General features: G+C 38.9%; 1 protein-coding gene across 5 annotated transcripts in view; it reads right to left on the bottom strand.

Annotated features, from left to right (window-relative positions):
- Positions 1-15,083, bottom strand: part of SNX25 (sorting nexin 25) — a 94,597-nt gene that overhangs the window by 36,546 nt on the left and 42,968 nt on the right. For all 5 annotated transcript variants that reach the window (XR_008965614.1, XR_008965616.1, XR_008965617.1 and 2 more), the window contains exons 7-8: positions 8,160-8,350; positions 1,422-1,553 (exon numbers count right to left, since the gene is read on the bottom strand). Coding sequence is in view for 1 of the 5 variants with exons in the window: in XM_057370216.1 (XP_057226199.1) it covers positions 1,422-1,553; positions 8,160-8,350 (323 nt within the window). In the remaining 4 variants the exon portion in view is untranslated. The remainder of the gene's footprint in view (positions 1-1,421; positions 1,554-8,159; positions 8,351-15,083) is intronic.

The raw sequence follows: 15,083 nt of genomic DNA, 5'->3' as shown, positions 1-15,083 counted from the left end.
AACCAAGAAGAGGAAAAAAGCATAACTGAAGAGACAATACAGGAGGCTGGGTAATTTCAGTAAGCACAGTAAACTTTGCATTAATGCTCAGGAAAGAGAAGTAATGCAGCACAGCCCATGATCAGCTCCCTAAATTAACATCTTCCTAAACTGGACAGAATTAAAAAGGGTTTATCCACTCCCTCAGTATGACACAATGTTCTTTCCTGACTCATCTGACAATATCACAGCCACTTGTGATATCTGATAATATCACAGCCATTACTACCTTTTTGTAATATAAGATGCCCCTGTAGTGGCAGATGTAACCATTTCCGTATTTACATATTGTTTTGAATGGGAAGAGAGAAATCAGACCTGAGAGATCATAAAATCATTTCTAGTACCTTTTCCAACCGTGACCAAGTTTGCAAATCGAAACTGATTTATAGAAATCTCTTCACAGTGCCTGACAAACAGCTTTTATGAACACTCTCTAGCTTGAGTTGGTTGTTAGTAATTTCTTCAGATTGTATTAATGGTTCACTACTCACACTCTACAATTTGCCTCTCTATTTACAGGCTGTTTTGTGTTTTCCAGTTGACTAGAATCTTTATACATAAGAGAGCAATAAAATTACAGTGAACAAAAAGTTGACTGGTATCAATAATCAAATTTGTATTTCATGCTAGCGTGAATCCTGAAGGTTTAATTGCTTCCCCCCAAAATCCACCATACTGCTCACAAACAGCAGATTTGTCCTTTACAGATTCTTGCTCTGCACTATTGCTTCAGGATACCTGTTGCAGCTATAGGTGATACTTCCTATCCTTGTTTCAGGATTCTAATTCCTACTTTATTTTATCCCAAATTACAACACAGCAGTGTTTTTTCCCCTCTAGCAGTAGTGTGGCAGTCCTGGAGAAGCTTAGCTGCTTATGCAGCTACAGATTAGGAATAGGTCTTGTAAAGCAACACCTCTCTTGCAGAAAGGTTTTAAGAACATATATACACACATTTTCACTGCTTTGGATTGAATGGGCTACCTGTAACTGGCAAGATGAGAAGTTTATGTACAGACATAACATACAGACATACAGCTGGAATGTTCTTCAGGTGAGCTGATACAACTAAAGCCATTATATTATTGCACGTTTTTTCTCTGGTGGAGGGAGAAATAATTCTATTACTTCTGCATATTTAGTATTCCTTTTAACAGATGTTACACCAACCAACAGCAAATCATCATCTCAACAGCCCACACATTTTAATGGTAATATTATCCTCAAATATGGACACAAAGCAGTTAAAAAACCCCAAATTGTTTAGCACCCATCCTATGCTGTTGATATTTTTAAAACATAAAGACATTTCCTAACATCAAGATCACTACAGAGTGTCACCAATGTATAAAGCCATAGAGGCTTTCAATTTCTTCCACCTTGTTAGCATTCTTCAGATTCTCCACAGACTCCCAAAGGCCAATCAAAGCCATCTTGTCCATCCTTTCCATGTATATCCTGAAGTGCTCTCGGTATGAAGGGTTGGCCAAAATTTCTTCAAACTGAAGAATCTGAAGAAGAGAAAACTAAGAATAAAAACTGGGAAAATGCCAAATTTGGCTCCTTTCCATCCCTTATAGGAAAAATCTTTTCACTTGGTGTGCCCACAGTGTGCTATGCATCCCACAAACATGTCCTAGATTCAACTACACAGACCTCCTACTGTAATAGTTTTGCTTTTAAAAAACAAAAAAAAAGTTTCAATTCCTTAGAAGTTAAATTAATCTTCTATCAGATAGTAAACACCTCCACTTTTTTCTGATAGGATACATTTCAAAGGACTAAGATGGCATTACAAGTCACTCATGAAATGCTATTGTGAAAAATTTACATTGCCATGTTCCTGCCAAGCAGAGGAGCCAAGCTGAAAGCTAACTGATCCAGTCTTTATTTGTTTCAAACACCAGCAGTTTTAATACCACAGCCCACAGAGCTCTGAGATCTATTTCAGTTATTCCCAGGGACACAGAGAAAGATGAAATACCTCGGCAGCTAGGGCATTTGGGTGCCAGTTCCTACTGTTATTGAAAAACATCTATCAGAAATGCAGGCAGGAAAGAGTATGGTCTGTGATATAACACTCAGGACTTCTCCTGAGAAGAGTGAGGATGGTGTACATCAGGCAGAAAAGGAAATGAAACACAGACATGCCATTCCCAAACAGTGCTGCAGCCATTAAGAAGTTGCATTGGAAAGCCATTATCACTCCCTTATCCTCTACTATTCTTGTAAATCCAGGCCTTTTCTTTGAGACAAACACCTGAAAATAAAGCACCTCCCTGACAAAATGATCAGAGCTACCCATGCTGAACAAAATGAATAACCTTGTCTTTCTCTGAAAAATACAATAATTTTTCCAAATACCTCAACAAAACCAAGCAACCTTTTCTCTGCCACCCTTCAGTCTCACACCTGAACCAGTTTTCATGCCACTTATTTAGTGCCATTACTTACATCACCAGGAGTCCAAATACACTACCCAGAGTAGTATTAACCTATTGCTTTGTTTCTCACAGACACCAACCAACTCTCAGCTTTGTCTCTGAAAAGAAAAAAAGGTCCTTAAGCACTGGGGCTAATGACTCTTCCTATGATTTTGCATTTTACAGCAAAGTTTATTTGGTGTGGAGCAAGATGTGAACTCAGACATTGAGACATTAATAATTTCTCTAATACGGGTTTTCTGATACCTTACACAATTCTAGTCACCATCAGAATTTCTCCCTCTATGGGAAGACCACTTGTTTTCCTAAACCTAGTACCTATGATCAAGTTACATATGGGAAAAACATTTCCTGGTCTCAAACTACACGTGAGGATACCACCTACATGGGCACATAACACAATTACTGGCACCAAATCAATTCCTTAATAAACCAAGTGGTTCTGTAACAACTGCAGTCCTCTATGTTCCATTTGAAACTGCTCCCCCAAATTGTGGACAGTGTTTAACTAAATTATGTTTTTCTCATGTGAAATGCTCATTTACATCTTCAGAGTTCCCCTGTGACAATCACGTGCCACCCTTTTTTCATCCTTAACCACACCAACATCTTCCGGACATGACTTTACTCTTAGATTTAGAACTATTCAGAAATATGAACATCTGCCTTGAGAGCTCACTCTGTAATCCTCACTGAACAGTGGAGAATACCCTGATCAAGCTAAGCTTAATACTGAGCTGGCGAGCAGGCTCTCAAAGTGAACAACACAGACATGGCAAATTAAAGGCCAGTCTGTGGGTTGGCCTCGTTGCTGTGCATCATCATATTTTCTATTCAGTCATTTTATCCAGAGCAATGATTTAAAATGCAAGGGTAAGACGGTCTTCCAGCCCCTTGAGCAGATATCTTCCCCATCTCAGGGACTGTCAACTCTGTAAATAATAGCAGGGTTAATAAATCACAACATGGAGCACGTGCTGTCACTTGTTGAGTGAGAGGTCCCCGTGGTCTCTATGCCTCTGTTACCCAAGGTAAACCCACTCAGGCTGCCAGAAAGAGGGTAATGAACAAGCAAGCCCCTCTCCAAAGTAACTGGGGCTGAGTGCTGCAGCAGGGAGCAAGGCGAGTGCAGCCACCTCTCCTGCTTAACAAAGGGCCCACTGCACCAGCGTCCCATGGTAATCAAAGCACTGGTGCCTAGCAACAGTGTTAGGTAAATCTCCTAATAGATACCTTGTAAACTAAAATACTTTAATATATAAATTAATGGGAAGAAAAGCTTATTCTTTTGCAGAAATGAGACTTCTCAAATGTTTTCTTGATTTTTCTTTAAGTCTGGACTATTCTGGAATTATGTAAAATGCTACAATTGCTGTACTAAAAGCATTATGTTACATCTTCAATACCAACAATGATAGACACAATGGGATTTTAGTTTTGAGGTAAAAATCATAAAATGCATGTGTAATGGTTTAGGCTGGAACAGAATTAACATTCTTCAGAGCCTGTCAGGAGCTGTGTTTTGGATTTGTGCTGAGCACAGGGTTGATAATATAGAAATGCTTTTGTAATTGCTGGACAGGGCTTACCCAGAGCCAAGGCCTTTTCTGCTTTTTGTACAGCCACACTGGAGAGGAAACGGTGTATGGGAGATCTGGAGGAGACACAGCCGGGACAGGTGACCCCAGCTGACAAAAGGAATATTCCAGACTATATGGGAGCATGCTCAATATGTAAATTGGGGGACATTTGGAGTGATGGTGTTTGTTTTCCGAAGTCACTGTTATGTGTGAGGGGGCCCTGCTCTCCTGGTGATGGATGAACACCTGCCTGCCCATGGGAATCAGTGAATTAATTGGTTTGCCTTGCTTGTGTGCATAGCCTTTGCTTTCCCTCATCAACTGTCTTTATCTCAACCCATGAGTTTTCTGGCTTTTACGCTTCTGAATCTCCCCCCAATCCGGCTGATGGGGGAGTGAGTAAGTGGCTCTGTGGGGCTTGGCTGCTGCCTGGGGTGAAACCACAACAGTCCTTTGTGGCACCCAACTATTCTGTGGAGCTTCCTTCCTTTTACAATTTAAGAAGAACCTCTGCAGTAATTTGTAATCCTCACCAAAGGATCATTTTATGATTCAGTATCACCGTGGATTAGAGCACAAAAGTCTAAGCTATGTTGACACATACATAGGCATTAGAGCATGTGTACACCCTCAAATCTAATATGCAGTTACCAGATATAATCTTAGAATTACCAGCCTCCACAGCAACCCTTCAAATCCTTTTAACTCGAGAGCAGCTTCTGGGTTTGGAAAAACAAGAAGCTTTATTCTTGCCACATCAATTCTCTCCTTCAACAGGAATGTCATTTATATACCACAGCTGGTCACAGGCTCTGCCTAAGACTAGGAAGGGGTTAGGTTTTTCTGGTATCCTTTTTTGGGTTTTTTTTTTTTCCCTAAGTGAAGTGCTTTAATCAGCGTCCCTAGCATATGCATACATAAGAGACTTATCCCTGGCCCTACAAAACAGAAACTTGGCCTTGGTAAATCCCTAAAGATAGCCACAATCTCTATCTGACAGGAGCATAGAACAAATGATTAATTTAGGTCTGCACAGGCACCAGGTACAGAACAGATGCACTGTGCTGTATTTCTTTGCAACACACCAGGTTCCCATTCTCTACAATCACTTTGACCTATAACAAACAACACCCATAAAGTTGGTACCAGCACTACAGATGGTTGGTATGAACAGCATTTGGGTCATTAGAAGTTTTCTTCTGGGATAATGGCACACAGACTGTGGGAGTTCTGGTTCTTGATATGTTTCTTTTTCCTTTTTTTTTTTATTTGTAGAAGACAGGAATAAGTGGAATGCAAAAACCAATACTGAAAAATACCTTATTACAAATTGTATTTTTAAAACCCCTTATCTAATGCTTTGTCTGTACATTGACTAAAATTAAAGTCTATATTCACCTTGTTATATTTTAAAAAGAGGCAAGTCATCAGAAGACTGTCTCTGTCACATACAGCAGCAGCTGAACATATGATTATTTAAGCATCAGGAAGTATATACTAACGACATAAGGTACCTGATATTTTCTGCACAGACTATTTTACTTTACATACATAATGTAGAAGTCCCTGCCTTGAAACTCAAGGTTGATCAGCACAACAGGAAAAAAACCATTCACTGAATGTACACAGATAACAAGAGTTCAATTACCGCAGTACTGTGCAGGCACAATTTCTAGGAAAAAGGACTGAAACTGCACTATTAAGAGTTGCTTTATATATTACACTACTTCAAACCGCATTTTCTCTGAAAACAAATCTAACACCATAGGCAGAGATTAAATCAGGGTCAGAGGTAACGAAAGATATCAGATTCAGAGAGCAGCTGTGGTTTCTCTGTTTGTTTATAAGCATTTGATTATAATTCATGTATTTACGATTTCCACAGAGAATCTGGATTCAGGAAAATTAGGTGCATGAAGCATGCACAATATCTAATAAAACCAGAAGACTGCAATGTTTTGTCTAACAAAACATTGACAGCTCCAAATAATCCATCTCCCATCTAAGCCCTTAATCAGAACATGCATTAAAGATTTTTATCAGCAATGCCATTACTCCCCTACTGCTGCAGTCAAGAAAAAGCTTTCTATAGGATGCACTAGTTTGGCTCCCTAGTCAACTCTGTGTTCAACTAGTACCAAAAATTCCCCAAAGCTAATAATGTATTCAAGCTTCTGTACTACAGTTACATTAAATATTAGTTCAAAGCACCATCACTACATGCCCATTTCTGACCTGTTCCATGCAATTTGAAGAAAGGAAGGCAAACTTACAGTTTCTTTTACAAAAACTAGTTATTCTGCAACTTAGATGCTACCTTAACAGAAAACTGGCACAACCATACTCTAAGGAGTCTAAGGGCCACCAGCTGCAACATACCAGTATCATACTAGCTACTAAATCCCAAACAATGCTTTTCCCTTTTTCTTGGAAAAAAGCCTGAGTATTCAATCAATACTGCCCAAATAGGAGGGGCCAACACCCAAAATAACACTGGCTGCCTTGAAAAAAGAACACAGACTGAAGCTACCACAGTGCTAGAAGAGGATGGGAAGAAGCAACAGTGAAGACAGACCGCTTCCTCAGCTAAGCCCTGGGCATTTTTCTGTGCTCAGAAGGAGACAGCATGGCCTCCATCTCTTAATCAGCCTCCTTCAGCTTCTTTCATGGCAACGAAGAATTGGGGACAACAGAAGAGAGAAGCAGTTTTTCTATTTTCTACACTGACATGGCTGTAGAGGTGTTCTAGGGCTTCATCACAAAAACATCAAAAGCTTAGAGGCCAAGCTCCCTCAGATTCCATTGTTTTCACCATTACCACAATAACTGTCTGTTCAACAACTCATTATTCCTATTAGTACAATTAACTCAGTATTGAGCTGCTTATTGATATATTTGCAGGATAGAGCCCCAGGTCCCACCAGCAATTCCCACCAAAAAATAGCAATTCCCACCAAAAAAACCCCATAGGTTTATAGAACATGCAACATGAACGTCAGAAATTCCTTTGATTTTAACAATAATACTATATTTTATTATGTTCCTCACCAATCCCTGTCCCTATCAAGGGCATCTTCATGACGGTACTCCACTCTTGAACACCCTTATGTCACCGTGTATCTATTCAGAGAAGTTCATAACATCTCAGCAGGCATCAAAAGTGGCATCACTGGCTCATGCAGTGCTGCCACATGCTTCCCTCTTTCTTTTTCCCCTTGGCACCTCTCATTACACCCAACTTCAGGAAAGAGATCAGGACTGCCTTGGCACAGTCTATGACACACTATCTGAAGTCATGCTTTAAGGATAAGAGAGAAGTAGGGAATCCTTCTGTTTCAGGTCTTACTCAAGAAAAACATCACACTACTTTTTCTGAAAGAAGAGATAAGCTATTTTCTACCTACATTTAAAACATTAAAAATCCTTTCACATTTGAATACATCAGCTACCGTGCTTTGCCCAAAGGGAACAGAGCAGGTTACAAAAGAAGTCACTAGAATTTTTTAAGATTTTCAAGGCTAAGTAGTCATTTTATTTTTGTATATGCTGGCCAACACAACAAGTAATTACTTCTAATTCCAGATTACAGAGATATTGAAAACCAGCATCCAGTCAGCAGCTTTATCAGAGTTTTTCTGCAACAACTGCCCTGAATTTTGTCAATTGCCTTCCGTAAGTGTTTGCTTTTGAGTAATTTAATTTAGTGTTTTCCAAACCCACACATATTTTCTTAAGTAAACATAACGAGGGCCAAAGAATTATTGCACATATGCTGGCAACTTGAAAGCAAGTTGCTGCTTTCATAAAGGCTGCTACCATGTCCTTATTAGCTCCCTGCATGTGGTATGTCTGAAAAGTCACACGTGCTTACGAGCTACTCGATCCTTTAGGAAATTTCACATTGAGCAATATTCCAAGCTGAGCAATCAATGTGTCTCCTCAGGTACTTCAATAATCTTTTCCCAAGATAAATAAACTATGCAGCAATTAATTTGTACTTGACTCCTGGGGGAAAGGAGGGATTAATGACAGTGCAGTAACTTGATTCAGTGCTAACACATTTCAAATGACCTTCAGACAATGCAATTTATACCTTCTGACTCGGAGGCCCATCGCTTTCATCAGAAAGGCCATCTTCCTGCTGATCATAAGCAGGCCCTCCCAGGAGCCTTATTCTCTTCTCACACTGCTTCTTTGCCACCGTCAGCTGATTAATGTACCTCTTCACATTGCGAGCTCTTAGTAGGTCAGCTTTCATTGCTGCAGTCTCTTTTCCTTTTGAATCTGAGAATAAAACAAATCAGAGACAGAATTTTACAACATGAAAACATCATTGTACCATTGCCTGTGTGACCTGTCTGATCAAAGCATCCGTCATTCATGAATCAACTATGCTCATCAGTACAGATACTGGCAGGGTTGTATTCGAAACAGAATGATGATTTTGAAACATTCTGCAATGATAACTCAAGGGTTTACACAAAAGAATTGAGGGAAAAAAAATCCCTATTCAAATACATAGTGAAATCCAACCCCTCCAGCTCTTTTTTTATAGTTTACAGAAGACACAGCCCAAGACTTCTGCTACAGGATGTATTGTACATTTATCAGATAATGCTAGGAAAGTACCAACAGCCATGGCATATGATAACATGGAGCTGATGGCCTATGAATCTTACGAACATAGCATTGACTGTCTGGAGTCATGAGGGACTGGGCTCTATCCCCCCCAGCCCAGCATGACACATTCTCACACATCTTATTTGCAAACCCAAACTTCTTGTGCCTGATGTGAACAGCATATCATACAATATTCCCTCCAGACAACTGGCGAAAGTTCACTCAGAATGGTCAGATGACCAAGAAAAAAAAACTTATAATGCCACGTCAAGACTGCACAGTACTGTTCAAAAGTAAAGTAACATGAAGATGACAGTCAGCTGAATAAGACTTAGCCAGTGTAATGTTCGTGTATCCTACATTCTAGCCTCTTCAGCTAATTACCAGGGTCTAAAAAAAGAAGGAGCAGATAAAGCAGATATAAAACCCTATTGTGTGGTAATCATGTTTAATATCTTCAGGATGCAACTGATTTGCATTTGTACATTGGTTTTATTTTCCTCTTGTTCAGTGATAACACTCATGCTTTTTTGGGCTGCGATTATTACTCAGTAGCAAAGAACTTGGCTTGTACTTGGCTCCGGATTATTTGATTGCTCAGGGATAAATAGTAAAAATCTATTCTACTGTGTCTGCAAAATATTAAAAGCTTGCAAAATCATGTCGGTAAAACAGCATTTGCTTTTCTAAACAGTTGCTGTTAAGAAACAACTACATAGTTAGGTTTGTGAATGCATACACAGCAAAAAGGAAATCCCTCAGAAATTATTTAAAGTACCTATTTTAAACAAGTTTCCAATACATTATGGCAACTTCTCTTTTTACAACTGTTCTCACCCTTTTACTTCCTCCTCAAAGCTACATGTAAGTATTGCATGCAACTCTAAGTTTTGTCATTTACATACTGAAGGACAACTCAAGGAACATGGAGCTCCCTGAAGTTCTACACATAACTGAGTCCAGATATTCTCCCATTATCTTTTCCCATATTTTTAATCTCACTTTATTTGCTGCATGTATCTATGTGGGTAGGGATGCTTTCTGATATAAATACTCTTAGTATTTTAATGGATGAGCATCATTTGCATATGAGCTGCCATGTAATAGTGATACTCACTGAAGCAAAAAAAAAAAAAAAAAAAAAAAAAAAAAAAAAAAAAAAAAAAAAAAAAAAAAAAAAAAAAAAAAAAAAAAAAGCCATCTGTTTTCCTGGCATGTTATCTCCACAGAGAAGTCAACAGAGCATTTAATTTTAGTGTTTCAGTTCCCTAAACAGAGTATCAGTATTAATGGGAGAAAAGGAAAGGAAAAGACCTTAAGGATAAAAGAATGTTCTCCATCAAATCAAAACATTTACAGCTATTACAAATACATGAACTGGAGTTTGAAGTGAACATTAAACCTCAACATTTTCCCTGCTGCACTTGACTCTAAGATGATTTTTTAGAAGAATTCTTTAAATAGTTTAAGTGCTTTGGGCTCAAAATGCATATTTGAAATCCCACTTTTGAAAACTCGCAAACAGTAGTATGCAATGATTATTCAGCCTTCTTCAAACCAAAGTACCCTTCTTGATAGAATCAAGGCATTCTTGAAGGGTTTTCAAAGTAAGCATGTCTACTTTACCTGAAGTCTTATCATCCTGTGATTGCAGCAGACTCCCAGGAGAGATTAATGAGCCTACCTGTTTCCAGTGATTAATTTCTGTCTTAACAGAGATCCTTCAAAACCATTTACCTCAGCTCTTCATACCCCAAAGGAGCCAGTCCACCCAAAAATCACTCAGGGCAGTGATAAAGATCACACTGCCAGCCTGTTCCTGCTCCATGGATAAACAGGACTAGTCACGGTGAAAGCCTGGCAGTGACATCCTTCACAAATAAACACGAGGCTGATGGAGAGCAGAGCAGCACAGAACGTGGCCAATGTGCTACAGCGCAGGAAACAGAGCGTGGAAGTGTGAATAACGCTGAGCATCACTTCCCTCTTCCAAATTATGAAAGATAGGCCAGCAAAAATCAGGAGGAGCACTTTCAGCTCAACTAGAGCAGGTTAGGTGGATCACTGGTTTTCTCCTAGCCTTAATCAGCTTTTGAGATTTTATGTATTCTCAGATCTAAACTGCTCTGCTTTTTTCACATTAAGCACTATCAAAAAGATACTTTAAGTTGTAAAGACTTTTCTTTTTAATCTCTTCTTGTCTGATTCCACCATTACTAAAACACTGTGAGAGAATTAAGAGTGCTTTTTGCCATTTCTGAGTATCAGCAAAGATGATGTTTGCTATATTCAGGTATCTCTGCATAAACCAAATAAAATCAGAAGGGCACAAAAGGAAAGGCTTGCATATATTCCCACACCCTATGGCAAGTTTCAACAAATGGAAAAGAAATAGATACATGCTACTAAGGCACAGTTTCACTACAATGCAAGGGGGAAAAAAACAGGCTTTGAATAATACTTTTTTTAACTAGTAATGACTTTATAGTTTGGGTATTTTTTCCAAAAGAATATTATTAAAAACAAACAAAAATCACTCCTCATCAGCAAGACAAGAAATATGCTACTTTGGCACTTCCTCCCCACAATCTGGACACATGTTTGCCAGCAGTCACTGAGCAGAGCTTCCATCTCCTAAGGAGCAAAGTGTCTTTTATTAACTTCCTTCAAAAGAATTCTCATTATCTGGGGAAATTTTGACAGGACATGCACTGCCATGGAGGAACTTCCAAACCCCAAAGGGATATTTGTGCACCTCTCCTAACACAAAGGAAACCAAATATAATTAGTACCAAAAGCAGAATTTCCAACTCTGCTTATCAGTCCTCAGTTGTGGGYAATTCAATTTGCACCACACAAGATTAAAATGCAAATGGTCCAAATGAGCTCAAACCTACCAAGTAATCAAAGCTATGCTACCTGTGCAATTTTTTTATTCAATGTATTTTTGCACATCTGCAGTGATTTCTGACAAAGCTTCTACATTTTCCTTCAAATCACTCATAACTATCTCAATTTGAGCTAAGCTACAAGTATAACCCCAGTAGCATACCCTACAGCCCACCAAAACAATTGCTGAAAAGTGATTCCTCACACCTAATTTTCTTTCCTCCTTTTTTTTTTTTTCCTGGTGGTTTTGCTGCTTGAGCAGGTTTATTTGTATTAAATACATCAAACTGCAGTACATATTCACACCACCCATTTTTCAGTCAGAATGCTGGGCCTTCCAAATAATCATCATACCAAAAAAATGCCACACAAACTTTATTACCCTTAAGCACACTGAAGGATAGACAAAAATAAGCTAGATTTGCATAAAATGCAAACTTAATTGTGTTTTAGACCTGCATGATCCATGCCATCCGCTGCCTGTGGTCCAAGCAAAGGGAAAACCAGCTCTACTGTGGCTGGACAAGAGATTGAGTAAAAAAGATGCTAAATCCCAAACACATCTTGGCGGAGGGACTTACAGACCATGGACAAGTTAGGCACTGATCATCAGCAATGCATAGCACAACACAGCCTCCCACGCACAGTCACAGCTGAGCAAAACAAAAAGTCAAGTGGCAGGAAGGTAAATGTGAGCAGTAAAATTATATTCACCACAGATAGCCTCTGTCTGTCAGTCCTTGCATCCCCTTTGGTCACATCTACCTGACCAGTCAGCCTCTTCCCTCCCTCTTCCACTGATCAGCATCTCTCCAAACCCACTGAGGATAAGATGCACTACCATCACTAGCAGACACAAAGGATCTCAGGAGCAGAAAGACAATTTTCCTCTATGAACTTGATTCGAATATCACAAATAAAAATGAATAAATGTAGCACAGTCAGAATCCATAGCTTTTACCCTCATCCACGTGGATTCTCTCCACACTTACTGCTTGAGTATGACATGCAGGCACAATGTTAGCTCTTCAAGCCTTGCCAGAAGACTGTGCAAAAATAACTGTATATGAATGTTTATTCCTGTGTGGAGGATGCAGGTCAGGGGGAGGAATCGTAATACAGTTTTGACATAATCAAGTTACACGGCATCTGTAACCCGCTGGAACACACAAATACCCATTTCACTTCACTTTAAATTATCATCTTGACAAAACCCACACATCACAACCCACATAACCTAACTATCCTGGAGCCCCAGGGTTTTTTTAAAAAGTCCCTTTCTACAGCTGAGCATTCAAGCCTCTGTCAGAACCACAGCACCTGAGAGGCCTGTACACAGAGAGTTCTGCTTCTGTGCCACTTGTCAGCTTTGCTTATAAAAGCAAATATCTAGACACACAGTGGGAAGGCTCAGCAGGAGGAATCTGCTGCTGCAACGTGGCAGATCCCTCCACGCAGAAATGGCTGCTTATCCAATCTGTCTCGTAATCCCTGCTTGAAAATGAGCAGTTTTCTCAACAGGGATGCCCTGGGGTTGATTACACTGTAGTGTCTGAAAAACAGTCCCAACCAGTCATCCAAGGGTATTCCCAGTCATGCTGTGAAGCAATGTGTAAGGTAGAGGACATAGAAAAATAAAAGGCAAATCAAACAAATCCCTTTAAAAAAATCCCTTTAGAAAAAACATCTGTTGAGAGACTTTGCTCTGTATTGCCCTAAGACAAGGTAACGTCTTCATGCATTTTTGGGTTTGTTTTAAAAAGGAGTTAGTAAAAGAGATCCTTGCTAAAATTCTTGTAGGATCCTGTAATACAATATCATTATGAGGAGAGACAAAAACATTTCTGTTAAAATTAGAATCAGTGTACTTTAACATGTTACAGCAAATATCAAGTTATTACAGGAACTTTATAATAAACTTCTGTTTCTTTTTCCTGTTTTTGAAACCTTTTCTTTACAAAAATAAAGATTTACTCTTGCTTCTAGAAAGTGGCATATCATCTGTCATTCATGATACAATGCCCAATCCAGGTATTTGTCCTCTTACAAACTGCTTTATTAGATCAAAATGCAGCAAACATTTTCAGATAAATAATTTAGAGTCCTTCAAAATCTTTAGCAGAGAAGCTAAATTTTATAAAAAAAAAAAAAAATTAAAAAAACCAGCCACGAAACAACTAAAATACTTAAAATTTAGCTTAAATTTGAATTTGGTTCAGTACTTAGAAGGACTCCTTGTCAAAAGGTAAGATGAGGAGACTGTTTACAGTTAAAGGTGTAGAAGGATGTGATTCTTCTAACCATAGCACGTGTGACTGTAGAGAGGGGAACCATCTGAAAATACCAATAGGAAGGAAAACCAAACACAAGTTAAAAAAAAAAAGAAAAAAGACCAACAAAACAAAACTACCACCAAAACCAAACAGCTTCCTACTCCTGCTGCTTGAGTGATCATGATTATTTTGGAAGAAGATACCCAGGAAGATACTGTTGGAGAAGTAAGGCAGATACATGTACACACCAGCGTCAGTGCTTTTGGGCCAGTGTAGATGAGGGAAGTAGTGCAATGTCAGCTTGCAAGGTAACAGCTTCTGTTTACAGTGGCCTGCACTGCTCCAAAATAAACAAATCTACACTTCTGGAAATAATAATGCTGTGTTGGGTTTCTTGTTCAACTTTAGCAATGGCCAAAAGCAATTCTCATGGCCACAGAAATTTTATCATCCACTCACAACTGGCATCATACTGCAAACCTCTCAAATTACTTTATCTCAACTTTTTAGACCTTTGACTCTCCCACAGAGTCAAATGTAAAACTTACTGCTTAACATGAATCAGATGCTTTTTTATGTTTTCATTTGCTCTCTTATGCTCACGTGCCAGAAGATTCAAATATAGAAATCTGAAAAGAAAAAACCCTATAACATGCCATTTTTTAACTACAGAGGGTTTAATACAATGATGTTTAGAAGTACTTTAAAGCACTTTCTGATTTTATAGAGCTAAATATTTTGCCAATAGGTGGCACTAGTTAAATCACGTGTAAAGAACCCTGTCCTTACTGAGGAACAAGCCTTTCTTTCCAACATTAAATCCGTACTTTGGTATTACCAGAAAAAATAGTAAAAAGGTCAGGTAACTGTAGCTCCTATGAGAAGTCATCAGTCCGAAACCTGGTCCTCAGGTTACTTATCCTTTAATAGTAGACTAAAGACCTAATATTTTCTGGAAAAAAAGAAGTGTTTTTGGTCAGTTTTAGAAACTTTATTTTGTCTCCAACCAATAGTGAAGGTCCACAATCCTGCTCAGGCATATTTATTGCTAGCCTTGCAGTTGTACAACCTTTCTTTTGCTAAGCAAAGGATGAAGAGGAGCGAAGCACTCACTACTGCAGAGTTTTGGTCACTCATGCTACACTAAATGCTCCTCAGGTTTTTTGTTACACCTTTTTCTATTGGAAACATTGCCTCAGGAAGCTCCCATAATTCAAACTGATGGAAGCTGAGAC

This window comes from Malurus melanocephalus, unplaced genomic scaffold (genome assembly GCF_030028575.1).
Source record: "Malurus melanocephalus ecotype Western Australia unplaced genomic scaffold, MMel_1.1 scaffold_121, whole genome shotgun sequence".
In the NCBI taxonomy this organism is placed as follows: domain Eukaryota; kingdom Metazoa; phylum Chordata; class Aves; order Passeriformes; family Maluridae; genus Malurus; species Malurus melanocephalus.
This window is presented reverse-complemented; position numbering and strand designations above follow the sequence as displayed.